General features: G+C 43.8%; 1 protein-coding gene across 1 annotated transcript in view; it reads left to right on the top strand.

The window, feature by feature from the left end:
* Positions 1–24,985, top strand: part of LOC124775580 (G-protein coupled receptor GRL101-like) — a 373,429-nt gene that overhangs the window by 215,392 nt on the left and 133,052 nt on the right. Inside the window, exons 20-21 of the mRNA XM_047250411.1 lie at positions 8,782–8,853; positions 21,949–22,147. Coding sequence (XP_047106367.1) covers positions 8,782–8,853; positions 21,949–22,147 — 271 coding nt within the window. The remainder of the gene's footprint in view (positions 1–8,781; positions 8,854–21,948; positions 22,148–24,985) is intronic.

The following is a 24,985-nucleotide window of genomic DNA, read 5'->3' as shown; positions in this document are numbered from 1 at the left end:
TACGGTCGCAGGTTCGAATCCTGCCTCGGGCATGGATGTGTGTGATATCCTTAGGTTAGTTAGGTTTAAGTAGTTCTAAGTTCTAGGGGACTGATGACAACAGATGCTAAGTCCCATAGTTAAAAAAAAAACCGCCCAAAGATGTAAACAACCATCCATGAGCAGCATCTATTATACGGAGGGGTTCCGACAGCCGATCAGTTCGAGTCATTCCACCAGGAAGGAGGTATACGGCTCGTGTTGTCTGTAGTTCAACCATGCCTAGACGGTCAATACCGCGGTTCGATCGCGTCCGCATTGTTACTTTGTGGCAGGAAGGCTCTCAACAAGGCATGTGTCCAGGCGTCTCGGAGAGAATCAAAGCGATGTTGTTCGGATATGGAGTAGACACAGAGAGACAGGAACTATCGATGACATGCCTCGCTCAGGCAGCAAAGGGCTACTACTGCAGTGGATGACCGCTACCTACGGATTATGACTCGGAGGAACCCTGCCAGCAACGCCACCATTTTGAATAATGCTTTTCGTGCAGCCACAGGACGTCATGTTATTACTCAAACTGTGGGCAATAGGCTGCATGATGCGCAAATTCACTTCCGACGGCCATGGTGAGGTCCAGCTTTGCAACCATGACACCATGCAGCACGGCACAGATGGGCCCAAAACATGCCGAATGGACCGCTCAAGATTGGTATCACCTTCCCTTCACCGATGAATGTCACATATACCTTCAACCAGACATTCGTCGGAGATGTGTTTGGGGGCAACCCGGTCAGGCTGAACGCCTTAGACACACTGTCCAGCGACTGCAGCATGGTGGAGGATCCCTGCTGTTTTCGGGTGGCATTATGTGGGGCCGACGTAGGCCGCTGGTGGTCATGCAAGGAGCTGTAACGTCTGTAAGATACGTGAATGCCATTCTACGACCGATAGTGCAACCATATTGATAGCATATTGGCGAGGCATTCCTCTTCATGGGCGATAATTCGCGCTCCCATCGTGCACATCTTGTGAATGATTTCCTTCAGGATAACGACATCTCTCGACTAGAGTGGCCTGCATGTTCTCCAGACATTAACCCTGTCGAATATGCCTGGCATAGATTGTAAAGGGCTGTTTTTGGACGACGTGACTCACCAACCACTCTGAGGGATCTACGCCGAATCGCCTTTAAGGAGTAGGACAATATTATACCAACAGTGCTTTGATGGACTTGTGGATAGTATGCCATGACGGATACAGGCATGCATCAATGAAAGAGGACGTGGTACTGGGTATTAGAGGTACCGGCGTGTACAGAAGTCTAGACCACCACCTCTGAAGGTCTCGCTGTATGGTGGTACAACATGCAACTCTCGGAACCGAGGTGATACAAAATCTTTTTTGATGTGTGTATTAGAAATCGCCGAGACTGTACTTCCAATATTACTGAGAACATTCTGATAATTATCGCAGTGCTATAAAGGAGACTCTGGACGGCAAGTGAGCGAGTGGGCGCAAGAGTGCTGTGTGAGAGTCGCATTAAGTCAGCAAGTGAAGTGGTGTTAGCTCTTTGTTACATTACTAAAAGAGTGTACTACTAGATTTTTATCATATAAAAGGTGTCCAGCGGCCGATTTATTGCTCTGGCTCAGGAATTCAAACAAGATTTCGTAGACATTGATGGTAATGTTATGCACTGTACTAATTGCGATTCAGGAATTTGTTTAGATGAAAAACACCAGTTAGATCGTATCACACAACATATTTACAGCTCTTACCATCAAATGAAGAAGACTCTTCAAGCAAACAAACAGCGACAACATCTATTACGAAATGCGTTTCAAAAGGGTTCTTCAAAAAGCCGAAATTTGAAGGAATTAAACCTTGATTTGTGGGCAGCCTTTACACAAGCAGGAATTTCACTCAATAAGGTGAACCATCCAGCCTTTAAGGGATCTCTTGAGCATTCACGAAGATGAGAGCACTTTAAGAAAAAATACATGGAATCTGTTTACCAAGAAACCATGCAAAGAATCAAGGAGAAAGTGTCTGATTGCGATGTGGGAATCATTGTGGATGAAACCATAGACTCAATGGAACCATACGTTTTGAACAATTTAGTTTTTTCTTTTGCAGGGGAGAAAGTTAAGTCCATGTCGTTAAAAATGTATGAGCTGCAAAATACTAATGCCAGTACAATAATGCAATCAATTATGGACTTCTGCCAAAAGCTCTGGCCTGCAGTTGTCGAGATTGAAAAACTTCTTCTTATGGTTATACCAGGCTCCATACATGGTTTCAGCTCTTAACTAATTTAAAACTTTATTTCCTAAGTTGAAGCACGTACCACGCTTGGTTCATGCCCTTCACAGGGTTTGTGAATACGTGAGGAACGTATACGACATCGCAAGTCATTTCATCTCTGCCCTGAAGAAGATACTACTGAAAGCTCTGAGACTTGTTGTTGCCTACAGGGAAACCACTGGCCTACCCCTTCCAAATTTCTTGGTCATTACTCGTTGGGGATCTTGGCTTGAGTGTGCTGCTATGTTGTGTGAGAATTCTGACAAAATTAGAGAATCTGTGCTTCCTTTGGATCCAGCCGACGCACCTAGCAGTTTCCAAGGCAGAGCAACTTCTGTTACCGCTGTTACCGGAGAAAATACACTATGTGATCAAAAGTATCCGGCTGAAAATGACTTACGAGTTCGGGGTGATCTCCATCTTAGCCTTGATGACAGCTTCCACTCTCGCAGGCATACGTTCAATTAGGTGCTGGAAGGTTTCTTAGGGAATGGCAGCCCACTCTTCACGAATTGCTGCAGTGAGGGGAGGTCTCGATGTCGGTCGGTGAGGCCTGGCATGGAGACGGCGTTCCATACCATCCCAAAGGTGTTCTATAGGATTCAGGTCAGGACTCTGTGCAGGTCAGTCCGTTACAGGGATATTACTGCCGTGTAACCACTCTGCCACAGATCGTGCAGATGCTCGATCGTCTTGAAATATGCAATCACCATCCCCGAATTCCTGTTCAACAGTGGGGAAGCAAGAAGGTACTTAAAATATTAATGTAGGCCTGTGCTGTGATAGTGCCACGCAAAACAACAAGGGGTGCAAGCCCCTCCAATGAGAAACACGACCACACCGAAACACCACCGCCTCCGAATTTTACTGTTGGCACTACACACGCTGGCAGATGACGTTCACCGAGTATTCGCCATACCCACACCCTGCCATCTGATCGCCACATTGTGTAACGTCATTCACCAATCCGCACAACGTTTTTCCACTGTTCAATCGTCCAATGTTTACGCTCCTTACACCAAGCGAGACGTCGTTTGGCATTTACTGGCGTGATGTGTGGCTTATGAGCAGCCGCTCGTCCATGAAATCCAAGACTTCTTAGCTCCCGCCTAACTGTCATAGTACTTGGAATGGATCCTGATGCAGTTTGCAATTCCTGTGTGATGGTCAGGATAGATGTCTGCCTATTACACAGTACGACACTTTTCAACTGTCGGCGGTCTCTGGCAGTAATCAGACGAGATCAGCCTGTAGGCTTTTGTGCTGTAAGTGTCCCTTCACGTTTTCACTTCATTAATACGTCGGAAACAGTGGACCTAGGGATATTTAGGAGTGTGGAAATCTCGCGTACAGACGTATGACACAAGTGACACTCAATCACCTGACCACGTTCGAAGTCCGCGAGTTCCGCGGAGCGTCCCATTCTGCTCTCTCACGATATCTAGTGACTATTGAGGTCGCTGATATGGAGTACCTGGCAGCAGGTGGCAGCACAATGCCTAGAATATGAAAAGCGTTTGTTTTTTGGAGTGTCCGGATACTTTTGATCACATAGTGTACGTAGTTTGCAGAGAGAACTATATTGTGTCTATAGCTACAAATACTTGACTGCAGTCATTAGACGATTAGAAGAAAAATGTCTGGAAAATGATAAACAATCGGATATTTTTACTTCCGTGAGGGAATAGTTCCAAAGACAAACTTGAGTGTAGTCTGCAGAACAATCCAGATATTGAGGAATTTGCCACATCTGCAGAGCTGCCACTCCGAGTGAATACAATGTTTGCTCCACTGGTTTCTTTGGTGTCGAAAGACGCTTTAGCATCTCTAATGTCGTTCTATCTCTTAAGAGAAACAGATTTACTTTTAAATATTTAGAGAAGCTATTTGTCTGGAAGTACAATAGCTTCATGGTTTTTCCTTCATTTGATGAATGATAATTTGAGGTACTTGTTTGTAATTCCACAAACTGGAATAGAACAAGAGAAATTGTTGAATATACCAGTATCTTTTGTCCCCTTCTTTACCTTATATGAGCACCTTTTCCCTTCCCTTTTTCATTTGAAACTTACACCTCTAATCCTGGTCATGAGTTCCCTTCTTCATGCCAATAGTCGGGCGCACGCTCCAGTGTAAGAAAGATGCTCCTGCAGCGTGCTCGATGGGAGGTGTTTGATCACCCGCTATACACCCCAGACTTGGCTACCTCTGACTCTCATCTCTCTGATCACATTAACCACTGCCTATAAGGACATTATTTTGGCACAGACAACGGACTGCAGACCAGAGTAGACAAGTGGCGGTCAGCACGAGGGGCTGCCTTTTGTGGCGAGGGTACGGGGAAATCCATACAACGCTACGATAAATGTGTAAGTTAGATTGGCGACTACACAGAAAAGTTGCTGGAAGGTGTATCTAAATGTTGTAAATAAAACATTTTTGCTCTTCACTGTGTTTCCATTTTGCGACCGATCGGAAATTCAAAAGTAATAGCTCTCGTGTATAAGCGAAAACAATACCTCCATGGAATCCTTCCGGCTTCTCATATACTGCCACATTTCCTCCGAGAATGCAGGAATGACAGTTCTGTACAAGTATAAAATATACACTACTGGCCATTAAAATCGATACACCACGACGATGACGTGCTACAGACGCGAAATTTAACCGACAGGAAGAAGATGCTGTGATACGCAAATGATTAGCTTTTCAGGGCATTCACACAAGGTTGGCGCCAGTGGCGACACCTACAACGTGCTTACATTAGGAAAGTTTCCAACCGATTTTACACAAACAGCACTTGACCGGCGTTGCCTGGTGAAACGTTGTTGTGATGACTCGTGTAAGGAGGAGAAATGCGTACCATCACGTTTCCGACTTTGATAAAGGTAGGATTGTAGCCTATCGCGATTGCGGTTTGTTGTATCGCGACACTGCTGCTCGCGCTTGTCGAGATCCAATGACTGTTAGCAGAATATGGAATCGGTGGGTTCAGGAGGGTAATACGGAACGCCGTGCTGGATCTCAATGGCCTCGTATCACTAGCAGTCGAGATGACAGCCATCATATCCGCACGGCTGTAACGGATCGTGCAGCCACGTCTCGATCCCTGAGTCAACAGATGGGGACGTTTGCAAGACAACAACCATCTGCACGAACACTTCGACGACGTTTGCAGCAGCATGCACTATCAGCTCGGAGACCATGTTTGCGGTTACCCTTGACGCTGCATCACAGACAGAGGTGTCTGCGATGGTGTACTCAACGACGAACCTGGGTGCACGAATGGCAAAACGTCATTTTTTCGGATGAATCCAGGTTTTATTCACAGCATCATGATGGTCGCATTCGTGTTTGGTGACATCGCAGTGAACGCACACTGGAAGCGTGTATTCGTCATCGCCATATCGGCGTCTCACCCAGCGTGATGGTATGGGTTGCCATTGGTCACACGTCTCGGTCATTTCTTGTTCGCATCGACGGCGCTTTGAACAGTGGACGCTACATTTCGGATGTGTTACGTCCCGTGGCTCTACCCTTCATTCGATCCCTGCGAAACCCTACATTTCAGCAGAATAATGCACGACCGCATGTTCCAGGTCCTGTACGGAAAATGTTCGACTGCTGGCCTGGCCAGTACATTCTCCAGATCTCTCACCAATTAAAAACGTCTGGTCAATGTTGGTCGAGCAACTGGTTCGTCACAATACGCCAGTCAGTACTCTTGATGAACTCTGGTATCGTATTGAAGCTGCATGGGCAGCTGTACCTGTACACGCCATCCAAGCTCTCTTTGACTCAATACCCAGGCGTATCAAGGCCGTTATTAGTGCCAGAGGTGGTTGTTCTGGGTACGGATTTCGCAGGATCTATGCGCCCAAATCGCGTGAAAATGTAATCACATGTCAGTTCTAGTATAATATATTTGTGCAATGGATACCTGTTTATCATCTGCATTTCTTCTTGGTGTAGCAGTTTTAATGGCCAGTAGTGTATCTTCCGGATTGCTATTACCTAGTCTGTCTCATTTAATTGATAGACCTACGACTGTCAAATACACTCCTGGAAATGGAAAAAAGAACACTTTGACACCGGTGTGTCAGACCCACCATACTTGCTCCAGACACTGCGAGAGGGCTGTACAAGCAGTGATCACACGCACGGCACAGCGGACACACCAGGAACCGCGGTGTTGGCCGTCGAATGGCGCTAGCTGCGCAGCATCTGTGCACCGCCGCCGTCAGTGTCAGCCAGTTTGCCGTGGCATACGGAGCTCCATCGCAGTCTTTAACACTGGTAGCATGCCGCGATAGCGTGGACGTGAACCGTATGTGCAGTTGACGGACTTTGAGCGAGGGCGTATAGTGGGCATGCGGGAGGCCGGGTGGACGTACCGCCGAATTGCTCAACACGTGGGGCATGAGGTCTCCACAGTACATCGATGTTGTCGCCAGTGGTCGGCGGAAGGTGCACGTGCCCGTCGACCTGGGACCGGACCGCAGCGACGCACGGATGCACGCCAAGACCGTAGGATCCTACGCAGTGCCGTAGGGGACCGCACCGCCACTTCCCAGCAAATTAGGGACACTGTTGCTCCTGGGGTATCGGCGAGGACCATTCGCAACCGTCTCCACGATGCTGGGCTACGGTCCCGCACACCGTTAGGCCGTCTTCCGCTCACGCCCCAACATCGTGCAGCCCGCCTCCAGTGGTGTCGCGACAGGCGTGAATGGAGGGACGAATGGAGACGTGTCGTCTTCAGCGATGAGAGTCGCTTCTGCCTTGGTGCCAATGATGGTCGTATGCGTGTTTGGCGCCGTGCAGGTGAGCGCCACAATCAGGACTGCATACGACCGAGGCACACAGGGCCAACACCTGGCATCATGGTGTGGGGAGCGATCTCCTACACTGGCCGTACACCGCTGGTGATCGTCGAGGGGACACTGAATAGTGCACGGTACATCCAAACCGTCATCGAACCCATCGTTCTACCATTCCTAGACCGGCAAGGGAACTTGCTGTTCCAACAGGACAATGCACGTCCGCATGTATCCCGTGCCACCCAATGTGCTCTAGAAGGTGTAAGTCAACTACCCTGGCCAGCAAGATCTCCGGATCTGTCCCCCATTGAGCATGTTTGGGACTGGACGAAGCGTCGTCTCACGCGGTCTGCACGTCCACCACGAACGCTGGTCCAACTGAGGCGCCAGGTGGAAATGGCATGGCAAGCCGTTCCACAGGACTACATCCAGCATCTCTACGATCGTCTCCATGGGAGAATAGCAGCCTGCATTGCTGCGAAAGGTGGATATACACTGTACTAGTGCCGACATTGTGCATGCTCTGTTGCCTGTGTCTATGTGCCTGTGGTTCTGTCAGTGTGATCATGTGATGTATCTGACCCCAGGAATGTGTCAATAAAGTTTCCCCTTCCTGGGTCAATGTATTCACGGTGTTCTTATTTCAATTTCCAGGAGTGTATAAGGCACCGCATGATGTATTGGAAAAATTTTATGTTCATTATGATGCGAAATTTTTAATTACCGCCCACATGAGATACCCAAAGAACCTCTACACTTAATCTGTACAGAAGCTAAAAACGAAGTTTCTCAATTCAGCCACATGTAATGGCGTTAACATGAAGCTTTCAGTAACTAAACTGATTTGTGTACAGAACTACAATAATGGAAAAGTCATCTCTGAGGCAATTCCAGCGTGCCAAACGTATCCTCGCTGCAGTGGAACTTTGTTCTATTTTGTCGCTTTGTTCCTTCCAAAATAATAATGGTTGTTTCCAAGTACTTCCTCACGATCATCACTGTCGTCTACCTCTGTTTCTGAGTCTGCCTGTGGAACTCCAACTTCGTCATCACCCTCTCTAACTACTTCGTCTTCAAGGTCATTTTTGAATTACTTATTTGCCACTTCGAACAACATCTTTTGGATATATTCAACACATTTTGGGTCGAAGAGATTATATGTCTCATTATATTCACCTACCAAAAAATGTACTGCACCAAAAAGAATAAAGCTCCAAAAAAAATATGCAATCAGGTGCAAAATACTAGTTTCATACTTGATACTGACAAACGATTTAATCAGCGTTTCAGAAAATTATTCATTTTACATTGTAAAGTATTTTTGCACTACTTGATAGAATATGATGATAAAAAAATAACTGAGTTATCACCACATACCCTCGTAACACCGCAGGCCCTCCAATACCGGAGCATATGCCAAGGAAAAGGGTTCCGAGAAGGGAAGCTGATAACGAGAAGGCGTCACTGCCGTCGAATGTTGCAAATTACTGACAGAAAATTTCATCGAGCGTGTATCAGTTTGACAAGGCACGCCCGTTGGGAGGTTATTTCTATATTATGGAAAGACCCGCTAGATCAATTATTCGTTGCAAATAATTTGTTATCACTATAAATTGAAATCGTTACATTTAATTGTAAATAATGGCGTTAATTTTCGCTTCTTCTCTTGTTTCAGAGATCTGAGTAACAATTTCATCAAGAACGTTGGAAACAACGTATTTAGAAGCGTAACTGCATTAAAAACACTGTAAGTACACCTCTTTCATTGCGAAGATTTTGATACAGTAGTGATAGCGAAAAAAATTAATTTGACTAGCACCAACTCTACACCAGTCGCTGGGTATTTGAAATCGAAATAAATAATAACATCAGAGGCTCACTTGTTTGTTTATATTCAACTAGGAATCACTTAGTCCTTATTGTATTTGTGTGAACAAATAAAGATTAATGTTTCGTTATCAAAGAAGGTAGGTAGGTAGATGAGCACGGAAGATGGATCAAACTCAAAGATAGACACCAACTTACAAACCGAGCGTTCACAGCAATTCGGGAATCATGAATTACGGTAGTGTGCCATCGTCTCGTTACAGAGGGCAGAATGTGTGCCTGCGCCTTGTGGAGGACCGCGCTTAGTGCTTGTGCCATGTGGTACGGTGCATGTATGTTACGGAAGACTGCGGACATAAGGAATCCAGGGAGCCACATTTGAATTCACTAGTCTAGAACAATTCGAAGGTCCTCGTCGACACCAGTGTCTCCACCATTTGGACGGATCGTCAATAACGTGGCAATCTGCCTTTACGCATGGCACGGACTTAAAAGGGAACCTGACCTCCTGTCGTCACCGATTTCGTCCCAGTTTGTGGTATATGCAGCGCTAGGCTAAAAATTAACGTGCAGAAACTGGACCTCCAGTAGACCAAGCATTAAAAAAAAAAAGATATGGTGCAGGGCGGGTGACACATGAGCGCTTTGTGTTAGCGTTGTTTCCAGGCAGCGGTTGGCACTGAAGCTCAGCGCGTTTTGACCGCGGGCCGACAACCATCAGTAATAATAATAATAATAATAATAACACAAAAGCATGAATGAACTTCTTCTCGACATATTTTGAAAGGTGTTACGTGACACCCCTACAGAACTGCTGACGTAAAACTAACGTAGAAACAGATCGAAAGAAAGACCACCAAAAACAAATATTGTAGGAAGCTAATCCAAGGATCGTGGGATCGACTCGCTGTGCGGAGTCTTTATTTTTCATCTCATATTTTACTTTACTTACACTCGAAATAAACGTAATTAATCCTTAACGTATTGTATTTATTATCTTTTCGTAAAGTGCATGAAAAAGAAAGAAAAAGGGAAACTTGATAGATGGATACGTATCAAATACTGAAATTTAGTCATTACTTCGTTAAAATTTGGGAAACGAGAACCCTACACGACATTTTTTGACTGATGTGATCAAGGCTACCATGCAGGAGAAAAATTGTCTTCTATTCATTGAGTCTTGAGGAGGAAAAACGTATTACAGTTATAATACGAGATTTTTAAAGTTGGAGGACTGCTATCATGCTGTATAAAATTGATATTCCCGCTCTCCAATTGCAGGTGACAGTGTAACCCTGCGATGCCTATTTTTATTCTCAGGTAAAGAATGTGACTAAAAGTTTCTAAACTGCTCTTATCTCAATTGTTAGAGAGAAAGAAGTCACATCTCGAGAAGACAGCGTCAAAATGCATTTCATTGCCAATATATATTAAATGATGCGCCACGCATGGACGCATCGTTTGCTGACACTCTGTGCGATGACAGAGAACCTTTCATAAATGTAAAGCAAGTAGGGTTTTCCATCAAAACATTAATTACACCATGTAATTATAAAAGTATAGCGTTTATATCGTGTACTAGATGCTTCCTCTGTATTTACTATGATCATCACCTCAGCACGCCTAAGTTACAACTGTAAAATAACGAAAGCATCTAATTTTATTTACAAAGTTCTCGCGAAAACCTTACGATCCCTCCCTGGAAACTTATTTGCAATCTTAAATTTTCGTTAACCTATCCTTTTCGTGCCTTTTATAAAAATATCAATAAATACATTGTATTCAACGTTATTTCGGTTTCTTTGTAGCGCAAGTAACGTAAAAAATTTAAAATAAAAAACTTTTGCAGAAAGACGCGAGCTCAGGACTCGTGGATTATCATTTTACAAATTGTCTGCTGTGCCAACCTCTGGCGGGTAACTATACTACAACTACAACTACCACTATACTACAACTAAGTGTCTTCCTTGATCGACAAAGTGGTGATGATGAAAATTGCCTCCATGACAAGGTTTAGAATCAGCAGCCTTTGAATAGACTGCAACCGCACTAGCGTAAATTACTGGCATCCCTTCTATACGGTGTGGTGGTTTGGTGAAAGGTAGACCGGAAGGCAGAAACTGATCTCACACAAAAGTTCACGTAAAGCTGGCTGAGTAATGAAAAGGAACAATATCTTTCCATCTAATATAAAACAGCAGGGGATGTTACTCGAATCGACTACGAATCTCCTTCATCTGTCACTAAAAATGAAATACAGCAACTGCATAGGGATTCACAAATTGCTACTCGCAGTATATACTCATATGATATCAAACATATATTTCCATCATTCTGTCTTGTTTTGAAAGGCCACCACTTAGCTTACATCTATTGTTTATCAGTTTTCTAGGAAATCTTCTTCAAAATATGTCGGCTGATTTGTGTACGTCATGGAATTAGAGACTGTTTTGAGCTCAGTACTTTACAAACAGTCCAGTTTGTGTGCGCAAAGACATTGGGCCTAATTATATTTAGGCGCGTGTTGCAGTGTTAATGGCACTCAAATTTCATCAGGATGGACTGGGATTCAAATTTCCATCAGGACGTTCTGACTCTGATTCTCTGTGATTTTATCGTACTAGACCGATTGAGGAGCTACAGTCGTTGCGGTAGTGGACTCGTTAACGAGAGACTAATCCTAATTTTGGCTTTCCGAAGTTTTCTATAGCTTATGACAAAATGCGGGAAGGTTCATTTGAAATGGTGGCGGTTGATTTCCTACCACATCCCTACTCTACACGAGCCTGTGTGCTCTTTCCTTGACGATCTCGCCGTCACGGGATGTGTGTTTTAATGCAAAGATGTCTCATTGAAGAGGTCAGTGGCGCTCCAAGCCCATAACTTCTTCTTCCGAGCAGACATTGTGTGTCCAGCGACAATAAGGACTGAAAGTAATACTATTAGCTCCGATTTTCAAGTTTGGCACAAGCTATAACTGCCTGCCTATCGTGGACAGATGCACAGTTTTAACATAACATAAATAATCAATATACGATATACTCCACAATCTGTAAAACAATTTCCTCCCGACTAAAGCTGCTCAGCGAGTGAAGGGACAAGAGTTTTTGCAGCCATAGAAACGAAATGCACTCTACAGGCAGGAAAGTATGCAAGAAAAAAACTTCGACGTACCACTCTCTGCCCTTCCCTTACACTCCATTAGCTCGCTTTTGAAGCGGAAAATCAAGAATCGATGAGGGAACGAGTGGTGAACGTCAGGGACCATACGCCGCGGTAGGTGACATCAGTGGTTCGACGGGAGCCTCTCTCGTTTTATTCGTGAGCTTCACACACAGAATGAGATTGTCATGAAGCCCTTCATTGTCGGGGGAGATGTATAAAATCATTTAAAGCCTCACGTACACTGAAATTATGCACCCATGGAGTAATCACACCGTGAACAGCTGTAAACACAACTGCTATTTTTGAGTTGTAACGTGTCCATATTGTTCTCCTTACTTATCGATCGCTTCTGGAACTTTCGGAGCCGAGCATGCCTTTTCTTTGAGGGTGCATTATCTTGCTGTATAATGACAATAATGCAAGTGCAGTAGTGATCACGCTTCGTCTTGGCGTGTGACGAGAGTCAGTGTTGGGATCCAGCATGTAGCGATCGCGCGATGCCGCTTAGAGGATAAGTAGTATGACGAATTTCGTGGGAAGTGAAATTAATAGCTGAAACTCTTCGTCTTTGTAGAAGAAAAGTATTTCAGTAACTGAATTATTTTGTGGAAAGGCGAGAAGGATTTATTATGGTAAAGTTCTAAAATTACTGTGGGCTACTGTAGCCTATCGTAATTCAGCGTAGACACGTTACTTTTCCTAGTAGCTTTGGTCAGTTAAGATCACTACCTGTCCGTTGGGTGTGTTACATACCTATCGGCGTTATCTCATTTTGATCGCATTGTTCTCATATACAGTCAGCCTCTTACTCGGTTCCCCTACAAACTGGCAGCGATGAACCGTTTAAAAACTAAGTGAGGATTTATAAAATAGCTACCTAACCTGTCGAACATTTTTATTTAAATAATTATCTTCCAGTCTGTTACGTAAAAATAAACAGCATTTATAAGTAAACTGATATTGTCAATGTGCCATTGTGGTTTCCTTGTTGATTTGTACGGTGAAATAGATGTGTGTTGTGGTAAAAATTATAAAAAAGAATATATATCTATCCTATAACGCAAGAGAAAACAATATCCTAAAAAAGTTAAAAGAAAAAACTGAAAAACAGAAACATATCAAACATCGCTTCAATACTTCCTCGAACTTACTGTTCAAAATGGCTCTGAGCACTATGGGACATCTGAGGTCATCAGTCCCCTAGAACTTAGAACTACTTAAACCTAATTAACCTAAGGACATCACGCACATCCATGCCCGAGGCAGGATTCGAACCTGCGACCGTAGCGGTCCCGCGGTTCCGGGCTGAAGCGCCTAGAACCGCTTGACCACCGCGGCCGGCCGAAATTACTGTATATATAACATGTTTCTGTTGTTCATAAACAACTTTCTAGTTCATCAGAAATAGAAGGAGGTCTTGCATTTGCTCACGATGAAATACTATTAAGTATAAAATAACAATAGCAATTATATAGAGTCTTTAATGCTTGTTCTTGTAAACTGTACTTACATCAAAAGTAATTACAAGTAACTGCTTTGGTTGCATGAAGGCGGAGAAACTATGCGATCAACTAAATTTTATTGGTTATAAAACGCTACTCTTTTTTTTTCAAGGTTATAAAATACACAGTGATCTAATTATGTGCAAAATGAAGAAACAAACAAATCAAAAACGAAGTTACCGGTTCCCAGTTTCTCCCTCACACTTCCTTTTATTGTCCTTTCTTACCAACGCTACCTATATTACCAGTAAGCCCACTATTTACTACATCATTTATTTGCTAAACCAAATTTACCGAACAGTACTTTTGGTTAGAGCAACTATAATTATGAGATTTGCGGTTAAAACAATCTCACGTTCGCGAATCAGCAAATTGCCGTGGACAAAACATATTGATAGTAATTGTTGTTGTTGTTGTTGTGGTCTTCGGTCCGAAGACTGGTTTGATGCAGCTCTCCATCTTACTCTACCCTGTGCAAGCCTCTTCATCTCTGAATAACTACTGCAAACTATACCCTATCACTAATAATTTAGTGATCCTCTGATTTCTCAGAATGTGTCCAACCAACTGATACCTCCGTTTAGTCAAGATGTGCCGCAAATTTCTTGTCACTCTAATTCTATTTACTACCTCCTCATTACTTACGTGATCTAACCATATAATCTTCAGCATTCTTCTGTGGCACCATATTTCAATAGCTTCTATTCTCTTCTTGTCTGTACTGTTTATCGGTCCATGTTTCACTTCTGTACGTGGCTACACTCCAGACAAATGCCTTCAGAAAACACTTCCTAACATTTAAGTCTTTATCCGTACTAGGAGATGAAGAAGCTTGCACGGGATACAGTATCATGGAGAGCTGCATCAAACCAGTCTCTGACTCAAGTCCACAACAACAACAACAACAACAGCAACATCCAGCCGGCCGCGGTGGCTGAGCGGTTCTATGCGCCTTCAGTCCGGAACTGCGAAAACTGCTATAGTCGCAGGTTCGAATCCTGCCTCGGGCATGGATGTGTGTGATGTCCTTAGGTTAGTTAGGTTTAAGTAGTTCTAGGTTCTAGGGGACTGATGACCTCAGGTGTTAAGTCCCATAGTGCTCAGAGCCATTTGAACCAGCAACATCCGATTTTAACAAACTTATCTTGTTGAGAAATGCTTTTCTTGGTGTTACCAGTCCACATTTTATATCCTCTTTATTTGAGCCATCATCAGTTATTTTCCTGCCTAAATAGCAAAACTCATCTACTACTTTAAATATATCGTTTCGTAACCAATTCTCCTAGCATCACCTGATTTGATTCTACTACGTTTCATTATCCTTGTTTTGCTGTCGTTGATGTGCGTCGTATATCCTCCTTTCAGGACACTGTCCATTCCATTCAGCTGCTCTTCCAAGTCCTTTGCTGTCTCTCACAGAATTGAAATGTCACCAACAAATCACAATTTTTTTTCTCTTCTCCCTGAACCTGAATTCCAACTCCAAATTGTTCTTTGGTTTCATTTAGTACTTGCTCAATGTACAGATTGAATGACATATGAAATAGGTTATAAGCGTGCCTCACTCTCTTCTCAGCCACTGCTTTCCTTCCGTGTCCCTCGACTCATAAATGCCATCTGATATGAATGCAAATTGAGAATACCCTTGCGCTCCCTAAAAAAATGGTTCAAATGGCTCTGAGCACTATGCGACTCAACTTCTGAGGTCATCAGTCGCCTAGAACTTAGAACTAATTAAACCTAACCAACCTAAGGACATCACACACATCCATGCCCGAGGCAGGATTCGAACCTGCGACCGTAGCGGTCACGCGGTTCCAGACTGAAGCGCCTTTAACCGCACGGCCACACCAGCCGGTTGCGCTCCCTAAATTCTGTCAATATTGTCTCACGTTTTCCTACATTTCTTTGAATCCTTTTTTCGGTTTTTCTATTCCTCCATGAAGGATTCGTGTTATTCCATTAAAATTGCTACACCACGAAGATGACGTGCTACAGAGGCGAAATTTAACCGACAGGATGCAGATGCTGTAATACGCAAATGTTTAGCATTTCAGAGTATTCACACAAGGTTGGCGCCGGTGGCGACACCTATAACGTTCTGCATGAGGAAAGTTTCCAACCGATTGTACACAAACAGCAGTTGACCGGCGTTGCCTGGTGAAACGTTGTGATGCCTCGTGTAAGGAGTAGAAATGCGTACCATCACGTTTGCGACTTTGATAAAGGTCGGATTGTAGCCTATCGAGATTGCGGTTTATCGAATCGTGACATTGCTGCTCGCGTTGGTCGAGATCCAATGACTGTCAGCAGAATATGGAATCGGTGGGTTCAGGAGAGTAATACGGAATGCCGTGCTGGATCCCAGCGGCCTTTGGAAGCGTGTATTCGTCATCGCCATACTGGCGTATCATCCGGCGTGATGGTATGAGGTGCCACTGGTTACACGTCTCGGTCACCTCGTTACATTTCAGATGTGTTACCACCCGTGACTCTACCCTTCGCTCTATCCCGGCGAAACCATACATTTCAGCAGGATAATGCACGACTGCATGTTGCAGGTCCTATACGGGTCTTTCTGGATACAGAAAATGTTCGACTGTTGCACTGGCCAGCACATTCTCCAGATCTCTCACCAACTGAATACGTCTGGTCAATGGTGGCCCAGCAACTGGCCAGTCACTACTCTTGATGAACTGTGGTATCGTGTTGAAGCTGCGTGGGTAGCTGTACCTGTACACGCCATCCAAGCTCTGTTTGACTCAATGCCCAGGCGTATCAAGGCCATTATTACGGCCAGAGCTGGTTGTTCTGGGTACTCATTTCTCAGGATCTATGCACCCAAATTGCGTGAAAATGTAATCACATGTCAGTTCTAGTATATTATATGAATACCCATTTATCATATGAATTTCTTCTTGGTGTAGCAATTTAAATGGTCAGTAGTGCATTTTGTATCGTTGACTGAATAGTGCGGTAATTTTCACACCTGTCAGCAACTGGTTTCCTTGGAGTTGGAATTACTACATTCTTCTTGAAGTGTGAGAGTATTTCCCCTGCCTGATACATCTTGCTCATCAGATGGAATAGTTTTCTCATTGTTGGCTCTCCCAAGGCTATCAGCAGGTCTTCCATTTCTATAATAATGCCTTCAAATTCATCTCCCATGTATAGACCCTGTGTGTACCTTTTCCACCTTCCAGCTTTCCCTTCTTTGCTTACTGCCGGGTTTTCATCATAGCTCTTGCTATTCATATATTGCTTCTCTTGTCTCCAAAAGTCTCTTAATTTTTCCTGTAGGAAGCATCTTTGTTTTCCATAGCCATTTGTGTTTAGCCATTTCGCATTTTCTCTCAGTTTCGTTCTTCTAAACATTTGTTTTCCCTTTCGCCTCCGTTGTGGTTGCACCTACTGTACGGCTATCTGTATCGCTGAGGTAGTCAATTCATAACGGGAAGTAGTATGTAAATGAAAAGGCTTCCAAGATTTGTGATTCCCTGTTTAGTTAATGTGGAAACGCAACGTAGCAATGGCTCCCTAGTGTCAATACGAAACAAGCATAACTGTTAAACGAGGCTCGTTAGGGAAAGGGACAATAAAAGAGAGTCATTTGACCTCTGTTGTTATTATTTCAAAGTGACATTTCTCATTCTTTAAATGTGCAACTAACAAAAATTGAAAAGTAAAAGAGGTACATGTTTCTATTAGGCACACGTCAGATTTATTTCATAATGAAGCGAGTTCTCTTTGCAAAGATCCCATACTTCAAGCCGATAGTGCGATACCCGCAAAATTAATCTAATGTAAACGCGGAATGACATTTAACAACGAAACTAGGAGTCTTACAAATCATCCAATATGGTCAGCACTACCGACCTGCGTTTAGACTTGCGGCTAGGGGACAGATGGTCCAAGTCTTAAACTCCTCGCTCTTGATCATTAACGGCAGACACAATTAGGTCATATTTAAAACGAGCATATAAAAACTTATTTAATGAGATCGTCATGAAGTGAAACCTGATGATCTGTCAGATGGACTATAGGAACAAAGAAAATGAGCTCGCAGAACAAAAAATTAGACACCTCTTAAAAGAGCACAGTGATCAATGTGGAGCGCTGTTGATTGTATCGCACTGGCATCAGACGGTCGTATGACACCCGATCACTGACGTAAATCATGGCAACGAAGTTGTGTATTTGCGCCTGTAGGCTGTATGGAATCAGCGCAATAAGATTGGCCGTAGTAGAGCTGCGACAGTGTTTGTCGTGCCCGTGACTGCACTGTGATTTAAGTTGCTCGATTTGTAGTTCGATGAGTGCAGATTGTCAGAACTATCAATAAGGAATGGTGTACCATTCAAAGCCATGTGACACTGTGTAAGGAGGGCCATAGTAAGAAGCGTGGTCGTTAGGAGATCATAAACTAGAGGAACCGGAATTTAGCGCCAAGCCTTGTCAATGATAATCGGTTTCAACTTCTACAGGAATGGCTGCTATCAGTGAATGTAGGTCCTTTTCAACCAGTTTCGGTGCGACGATGACGAGGCGACGGGAACTGCACGAAATGGATTCATTAAAAAATGTCATTTCTCTCAGAGACAAGAGAAACTTCATGTATTCAGTGGGTCAAACAACATAGAGACTGAGCAGTAACTGACTGGAGACAAGTCGCAGATCTGCCTCTTTATAAATTGTGGATGGCACTGAGTGTAATAATGGCCCAACGATTCGTTTATGCAACATTATTTGGATTGTTTAGAACAGAGGTAGTTCTATAAAGGGACTTATTTAAGTTACCGTGGAAATGATTCAAGATGTGTAGAACATCTTCGGTACCAAGTGTCGACATTTTTTCTGCGTTTTCGTTACACTCCCGTCTTCCACCCAAACGTTCCTAGGTTGACGAACACCCAGACACACTGTCGCAACTCTAGTGGCCTGCTAAATCAGTTGACCTTAATTCCGTGCAAAATGCCTGGGACTATTTGGAACAATGGGTGAAACACAGCAAGCGACATTCCCCCCGCCCCCCGCCCAGTTTGGTATCACTGAGGTAGTGAGTGGCTTCAGCTGGACACGGCATACCTGAGGAAACTAGTGGACTCTTTCTCGACGAAGTAAGTTCATTATCATGGCCAGAGGCTGTGTTACACGCTATTACCGTAATGCCTCCTCGATGACTATATTTTTGCGGTAAGTTTACATAATTAATGTTGCATTTAAACTTGTTTTACTACACATCGTTGTAAACCAGGAAAATATATCAGTTTACTTTAAATCGCATGAAGTTATCATGAAACTTCTCTCACTTTATGCAAGCTGTCAACCGAAATGTCACAAAGCTCCTTCAGTTTAATGAAGACTTAGTTTATCCAATAAAGTCTGCAGACCATGTCGTATGACATAGTAAACACCACTCACGGATTAAGCCTTAGGCATGTTCCTATTGGCGGACTCCTGCCTGCAAGCGATGTATGATGGTGGAACATGTGATCAGCATGTTGCCAATACCTCCAGCCTTTATTGTCGGTAGGTGAATCTTGATGTTGGTGCTGCTTTCTTATTCAAGCTATAGCCCATAAGGCCACTGTACCGAATCCTGGTCAGACACTAAAATCTTTGGTCTTGCTTTGGTCTATGCTTCAGCTCTCAGTTCGCGTTATCGTTAAATTGTATTTCTCCTTTCCCCGGTAAGATTACTGGGATAGTTTTAGTGTGCACAAGTCGCCGAAGTGAGGTCCGATTGTAAGAACTTGCTAACAGGTGGCTTAACATTTCTCTTAAGAGATTGTTAGGCAGTTATGCCATATGAATTTACCTCATGAAGTAGCAATCACTACACGAAAATAATCGTCAAATAGTCAAACTATCCTTCAACACGCACGTGACAGAGATAATTAGGGGAATGACACTGTTGCTTGCCTCATCGCTGGTACATTTCTGTTTACGATATTATAGTACCTGTGTTGTTCATTAAGTACGATGCAAAGTTCCTCCGGGCTTGCATGAACGCATGCATATCCAAAGGAACATTGCATTTATTTATTTACTTACCGCTCCCGTCGGGCAGACCGTTCGCCGGATACCGTTCCTTCAATTTGACGCCACTTCGGCGACCTGCAGTCGACGAGGATGATAGTATGATGATGAGGACAGCACAACATCCAATCGCTGGGCGGAGAAAATTCCCCGACCTGCCCGAGAATCGAACTCGGGGCCAGAGGACTGACAATCCGTCACGCTAACCATTCAGCTACTGGGGGCGGACAGGAATATTCCTCCATACTTCAGAACAACACAGACAGTGCGATATCGTATTTATTCGCCGACACCGGGCAAACGACTTTGAATTAAAAAGTCTCCCCTGCACGGAAATATATACATAATGGATGTATGGGTGTAGGTTGTAGACATAGGGTTGACGAGGTCGACTCCCAGCCTGGCAAAAATTTTCACTGTCGTTGATCCATTACACGGCCGATGGTTGTCCATATTCGCAAGTGCGAAAAGATTTCATAGTTTTCTGTTTCTTGCCGTGAATCTCCTAATCAGTTGCTTTCTAGAAATGCAAATTTGTAAAAATATCTAAATGAAAAAGAAGAGAAGGCTAGGATTTACTGTCTCTTCGACGACTATAGTTGAATTCTTTTATCTTGGCTGTTCGCGCATGCCCGCCCAGACGCGGGAGATTGCTGCGTTGCCAGTTGCACACGCCAAGAGAAGCAGCGCCATGGTATAGTTCGCAAACTTACGTTTAGGGGGGAGCGCGCAGTTTATGAAGTAAAGCCGCCAAGGCCGCATTAACCCTCTTTCCGCTACAGAGACGTGCTCCCCGCATTCCGCGCTGTGCGCGATTTTGTCATCACTGCACTGCTCGCCTGTGCAGACAGCTGGTGTTTCGACTGCTTTGACACACTTTATCATTCGATTTCACAAAAATTATTTGGCCCGAAAATTTGATATGTACACATCTTCTTGACTGATACCTTCCCCCCATAAATGACTTCATTTTGTTTCGATGTTCAACGCAGTTTCGTGCAGCATTAGATGTAGTAAACTATAGCACGAAGTTTTGAAGAGATTGCAGAGGTAAAAGTCCATAGCGTATAGCGTATACTTTCTGTATGGTCGATTTTAGTTGCCAAAAAAATGGTTCAAATGGCTGTGAGCACTATGGAACTTAAGATCTGAGGTTATCAGTCCCGTAGAACTTAGAACTACTTAAACCTAACTAACCTAAGTACAACACACACATCCATGCCCGAGGCAGGATTCGAACCTGGGACCGTAGTGGTCGCGCGGTTCCAGACTGAAGCGCCTAGAACCGCTCGGCCACTCCGGCCGACTTTAGTTGCCACTCGAAATTTCTAAAAATTATATTCAAACGTATAAAATTCTTGAAGTAAGACACTTCGATATTGTTTTTAAATAAATAAAATATTAAGAAACGTACAAAGTTCGCACTCAGAACCTTTTGCTTAGTAGACAGACACTTTAACTATTACACTAACGAAGCTCGTCGCAATGGATCTTCTGGAGGACTTTAAACTCTCACGCAAAATACCGACAAACACTGTTGGTATGACTACGAATTGCTCACGTTTCGTCGAAGTACAATAGGAAATAAACAATTATGGCTGTTCTTTAATCCGAAAAAGCGGTTAGCGAGAATGATACAAACACCTTTCCTTGCTATCGCCTGAATTATTGCTTGTTTGGTTTAATTAATTAATAGAATATGAAGCAATTGCTGTAAAGAATGCTTTTTTCTAAACTTTCTATTAAATAAAGTCTGCTATCAAGACATTGCTTTTGTTCGATTACTTTATTTATAACTGAAAGTTTCTAAAGCTGAAGACACTCGCCCATGCTCTGCACTGCAGTCGAGCTCTGGCAACGTCGTTCTCTGTTCATTGGGTGACTGTGTTTTGTGATGTCAGATGCGCAGAACGAACCTAAACTCGGCCGCCGTCGTAAATGACGCGCACTTTAGTTCATTACAGACGGAACACAAAGAAAGGTGCAGGAAGTATGTATGGTGAAGGAAATCCTGGACGTTCATTTGAAGGGAATCATTCCAGCAACTTACCTTAAGCGATTAGGGAAAGCACGTAAAACATAAAGCATGATGGCCGAATAGGAAGATGAACCGCAACTCTTCTGGAGGCGGCTGCTGTGTCTAACCACCGCACATCCTAGATCGGTATTTGCTCGACCTCCGTTAAGCGCGGCAAATAGAATTCGTCCCAGCAGTACGTCCCAACAGACCGTTCCCTGCAGGCGCGACCGCAGCAGATTTCCCACAGGAGGCGGTCCGGGGCGCTGACGGTGGCTGTGTGTGCCCGCAGGGTGACGGACGAGTTCCGGTTCTGCTGCGTGGCGCGGCACGCGGCGCGCTGCCTGCCGGCGCCCGACGAGTTCTCGTCGTGCGAGGACCTCATGTCCAACCTGGTGCTGCGCGTCTGCGTGTGGGTGCTCGGCGTCGTCGCCACCGCCGGCAACGCGCTCGTCATCGCCTGGCGCATGCGCTTCAAGCACTCCAACCAGGTGCGTCACGACACAGTCCCAGTACCGCAACTTTGCACGTGTTACCCATCCGAAAGACGTCAACACGTAAATCCACACAGCACTTTTGTATTAGGGTGCTTCGTATGTTTGGTATTCTGGTTGCAACGGGTTTACTTATTAACAGTCTTTTTTTAATTGTGGTTCACTGTTGTTATTTGAGTTGACATATTGTCATTTAGTCATTTGGAGATAGTGAGTGGAGCTGTGAACGCTAGTAAATAAAAAGTTAAGTAGAGAAATCGGCACATTTCTGACATATTCTTCTGTTTGAGTTCGGCCTCTGTTCGACATTTTCAAGTATTTTTCTTATCGCTATCTGTGATGAAATGCATATCGTCTTTCCTTCTCCGTTATTCGAAACTACTAAACCTTTCGAGTCCGATCTGCCGTTTGTGACTGTAAAATGTAATGAACAGAAATTTTATTATGTGCTTTCTGAGCAACTGAATGTTGTGGGTAACTTTTTCCAGCCCCCAAATCCTGCAGTATACTAACATGGTATCTGTTCTTCCGGACATGTCCGAAAGAGCAGATACCATCTTAGTATATATATAGTTAAGGCTCACCGGCCACTTGACCATCTTCTTCTTCTGTGCGAATGCACAAACAGTGCCCGAACTCTTACGGGAATCGCCAACGCGCCGCAAGTAATGAGTATAATGGGCGGCAGCACTACGAATACGTTGCGAATGTTAGTTTCCCGGGAGGCGTGCCAGAGATAAGTCCCTGCAGTCGCGCTATTCTCTGTGTCCTCGGTGGCTCAAATCGATAGAGCGTCTCCCATGTAAGCAGGAGATCCCGGGTTCGAGTCTCAGTCGGGGCACACATTTTCATGTCCCCGTTGACGTATGTCAACGACTGTAAGCAGCTAAGGGTGTTCATTTCATTGTAATTTCTTTCCTTTATTGCCATCATTGCTTCCTCGATGTACAGACTAAAGAGGTGAAATGCCATATCCTTGTCTTACACCCTTTTTAATACGAGCACTTCGTTCTTGGTGGTCCACTCGTATTATTCCGTCTTGGCTGGTGTACATATTGTATATGACCCGTCTCTCCATATAGCTTACCCCTATATTTCTCAGAATTTCGAACATCTTGCACAATTTTACATTGTCGAATGCTTTTTCCAGGTCGACAAATCCTATGAAAGTGTCCTGATTTTTCTTTAGCCTTGCTTCCATTATTAGCCGTAACGTCAGAATTGCCTCTCTCGTCCCTTTACTTTTCCTAAAGCCAAACTGATCGTCACCTAGCGCATTCTCAATTTTCTTTTCCATTCTTCTGTATATTATTCTTGTAAGCAGCTTCGATGCATGAGCTGTTAAGCTGATTGTGTGATAATTCTCGCACTTGTCAGCTCTTGCAATCTTCGGAATTGTGTGGATGATGCTTTTCCGAAAGTCAGATGGTATGGCGCCAGATTCATCCATTCTACACACCAACTCGAATAGTCGTTTTGTTGCCACTTCTCCCAATGATTTCAGAAATTCTGAGATAATGTTATCCATCGTTTCGGCTTCATTTGTTCTTAAGTCCTCCAAAGCTCTTTTAAATTCTGATTGTAATACTGTATCCTCTATCCCTTCTAAATCGACTGCTGTTTGTTCTTCTATCACATCAGACAAATCTTGCCCCTCGTAAAGACATTCAATGTATTCTTTCCATTCATCCGTTCTCTCCTCTGCATTTAACAGTGGCATTCCCGTTGCACTCTTATGTTGTGTTATTATCCTTGCTTTCAATGTCACCGAAGGTTGTTTTGACTTTCCTGTATGCTGAGTCTGTCCTTCCGACAATAATTTCTTTTTCGATGTCTTCACATTTTTCCTGCAGCCATTTCGTCTTAACTTCCCTGCACTTCCTATTTATTTCATTCCTTAGCGACTTGTATTTCTGTATTCCTGAATTTCCCGGAACATTTTTGTACTTCCTCCTTTCATCGATCAATTGTAGTATTTCTTCTGTTACCCATGGTTCCTTTGCAGTTATATTCTTTTTACGTATGGCTTCCTTCCCAACTTCTGTGATGGCCCTTTCAGATATGTCCATTCCTCTTTAACTGTACTGCCTACCACCTTTTAGCTCTGCCTAAAGCCTTAGAAAACTTCAACCGTATCTAGTCATTCCGTAGTACTTCCGTATCCCACTTCTTTGAGTATTGATTCTTCCTGGCTAATGTCTTAAACTATAGCTTAGTCTTCATCACTACTATATTGTGATCTTAGTCAATGTCTGCTCCTGGGTACGCCTTACAATTCAGTATCTGATTTCGGAGTCTCTGTCTGACCATGATGTAATCTAACTGAAATCTTCCCGTATCATCTGGCCTTTTCCAAGTATACCCCCTCCTCTTGTGATTCTTGAACAGAGTATTCGCTATTACTAGCTGGATCTTGTTACAGAACTCAGTTAGTCTATCTCCTCTCTCAATTCTTGCCCCAATTCTCTGTAACCTTTCCTTCTACTCCTTTCTCAATAACTGCATTCCAGGACCCCATAACTATTAGATTTTCATATCCCCTTACATACTGTATTACCCTTTCAATAACCTCGTGCACTTTCTCTATCTCTTTATCTTCAGCTTGCGACGTTGGCATGTATACCTGAACTATCGTTGTCAGTGTTGGTTTGCTGTCGATTCTGATAAGAAAAACCCTATCACTGAACTGTTCACAGTGACACGCTCTCTGCCCTACCTTCCTATACAGAACGAATCCAACTTCCGTTATATCATTTTCTGCTGCTGCTGATATTACCCTATACTCATCTGACCAGAAATCCTTGTCTTCTCTTCACTTCACTTCACTGGCCCCTC

This window comes from Schistocerca piceifrons, chromosome 2, assembly GCF_021461385.2.
Source record: "Schistocerca piceifrons isolate TAMUIC-IGC-003096 chromosome 2, iqSchPice1.1, whole genome shotgun sequence".
NCBI classification, from domain to species: domain Eukaryota; kingdom Metazoa; phylum Arthropoda; class Insecta; order Orthoptera; family Acrididae; genus Schistocerca; species Schistocerca piceifrons.
This window is presented reverse-complemented; position numbering and strand designations above follow the sequence as displayed.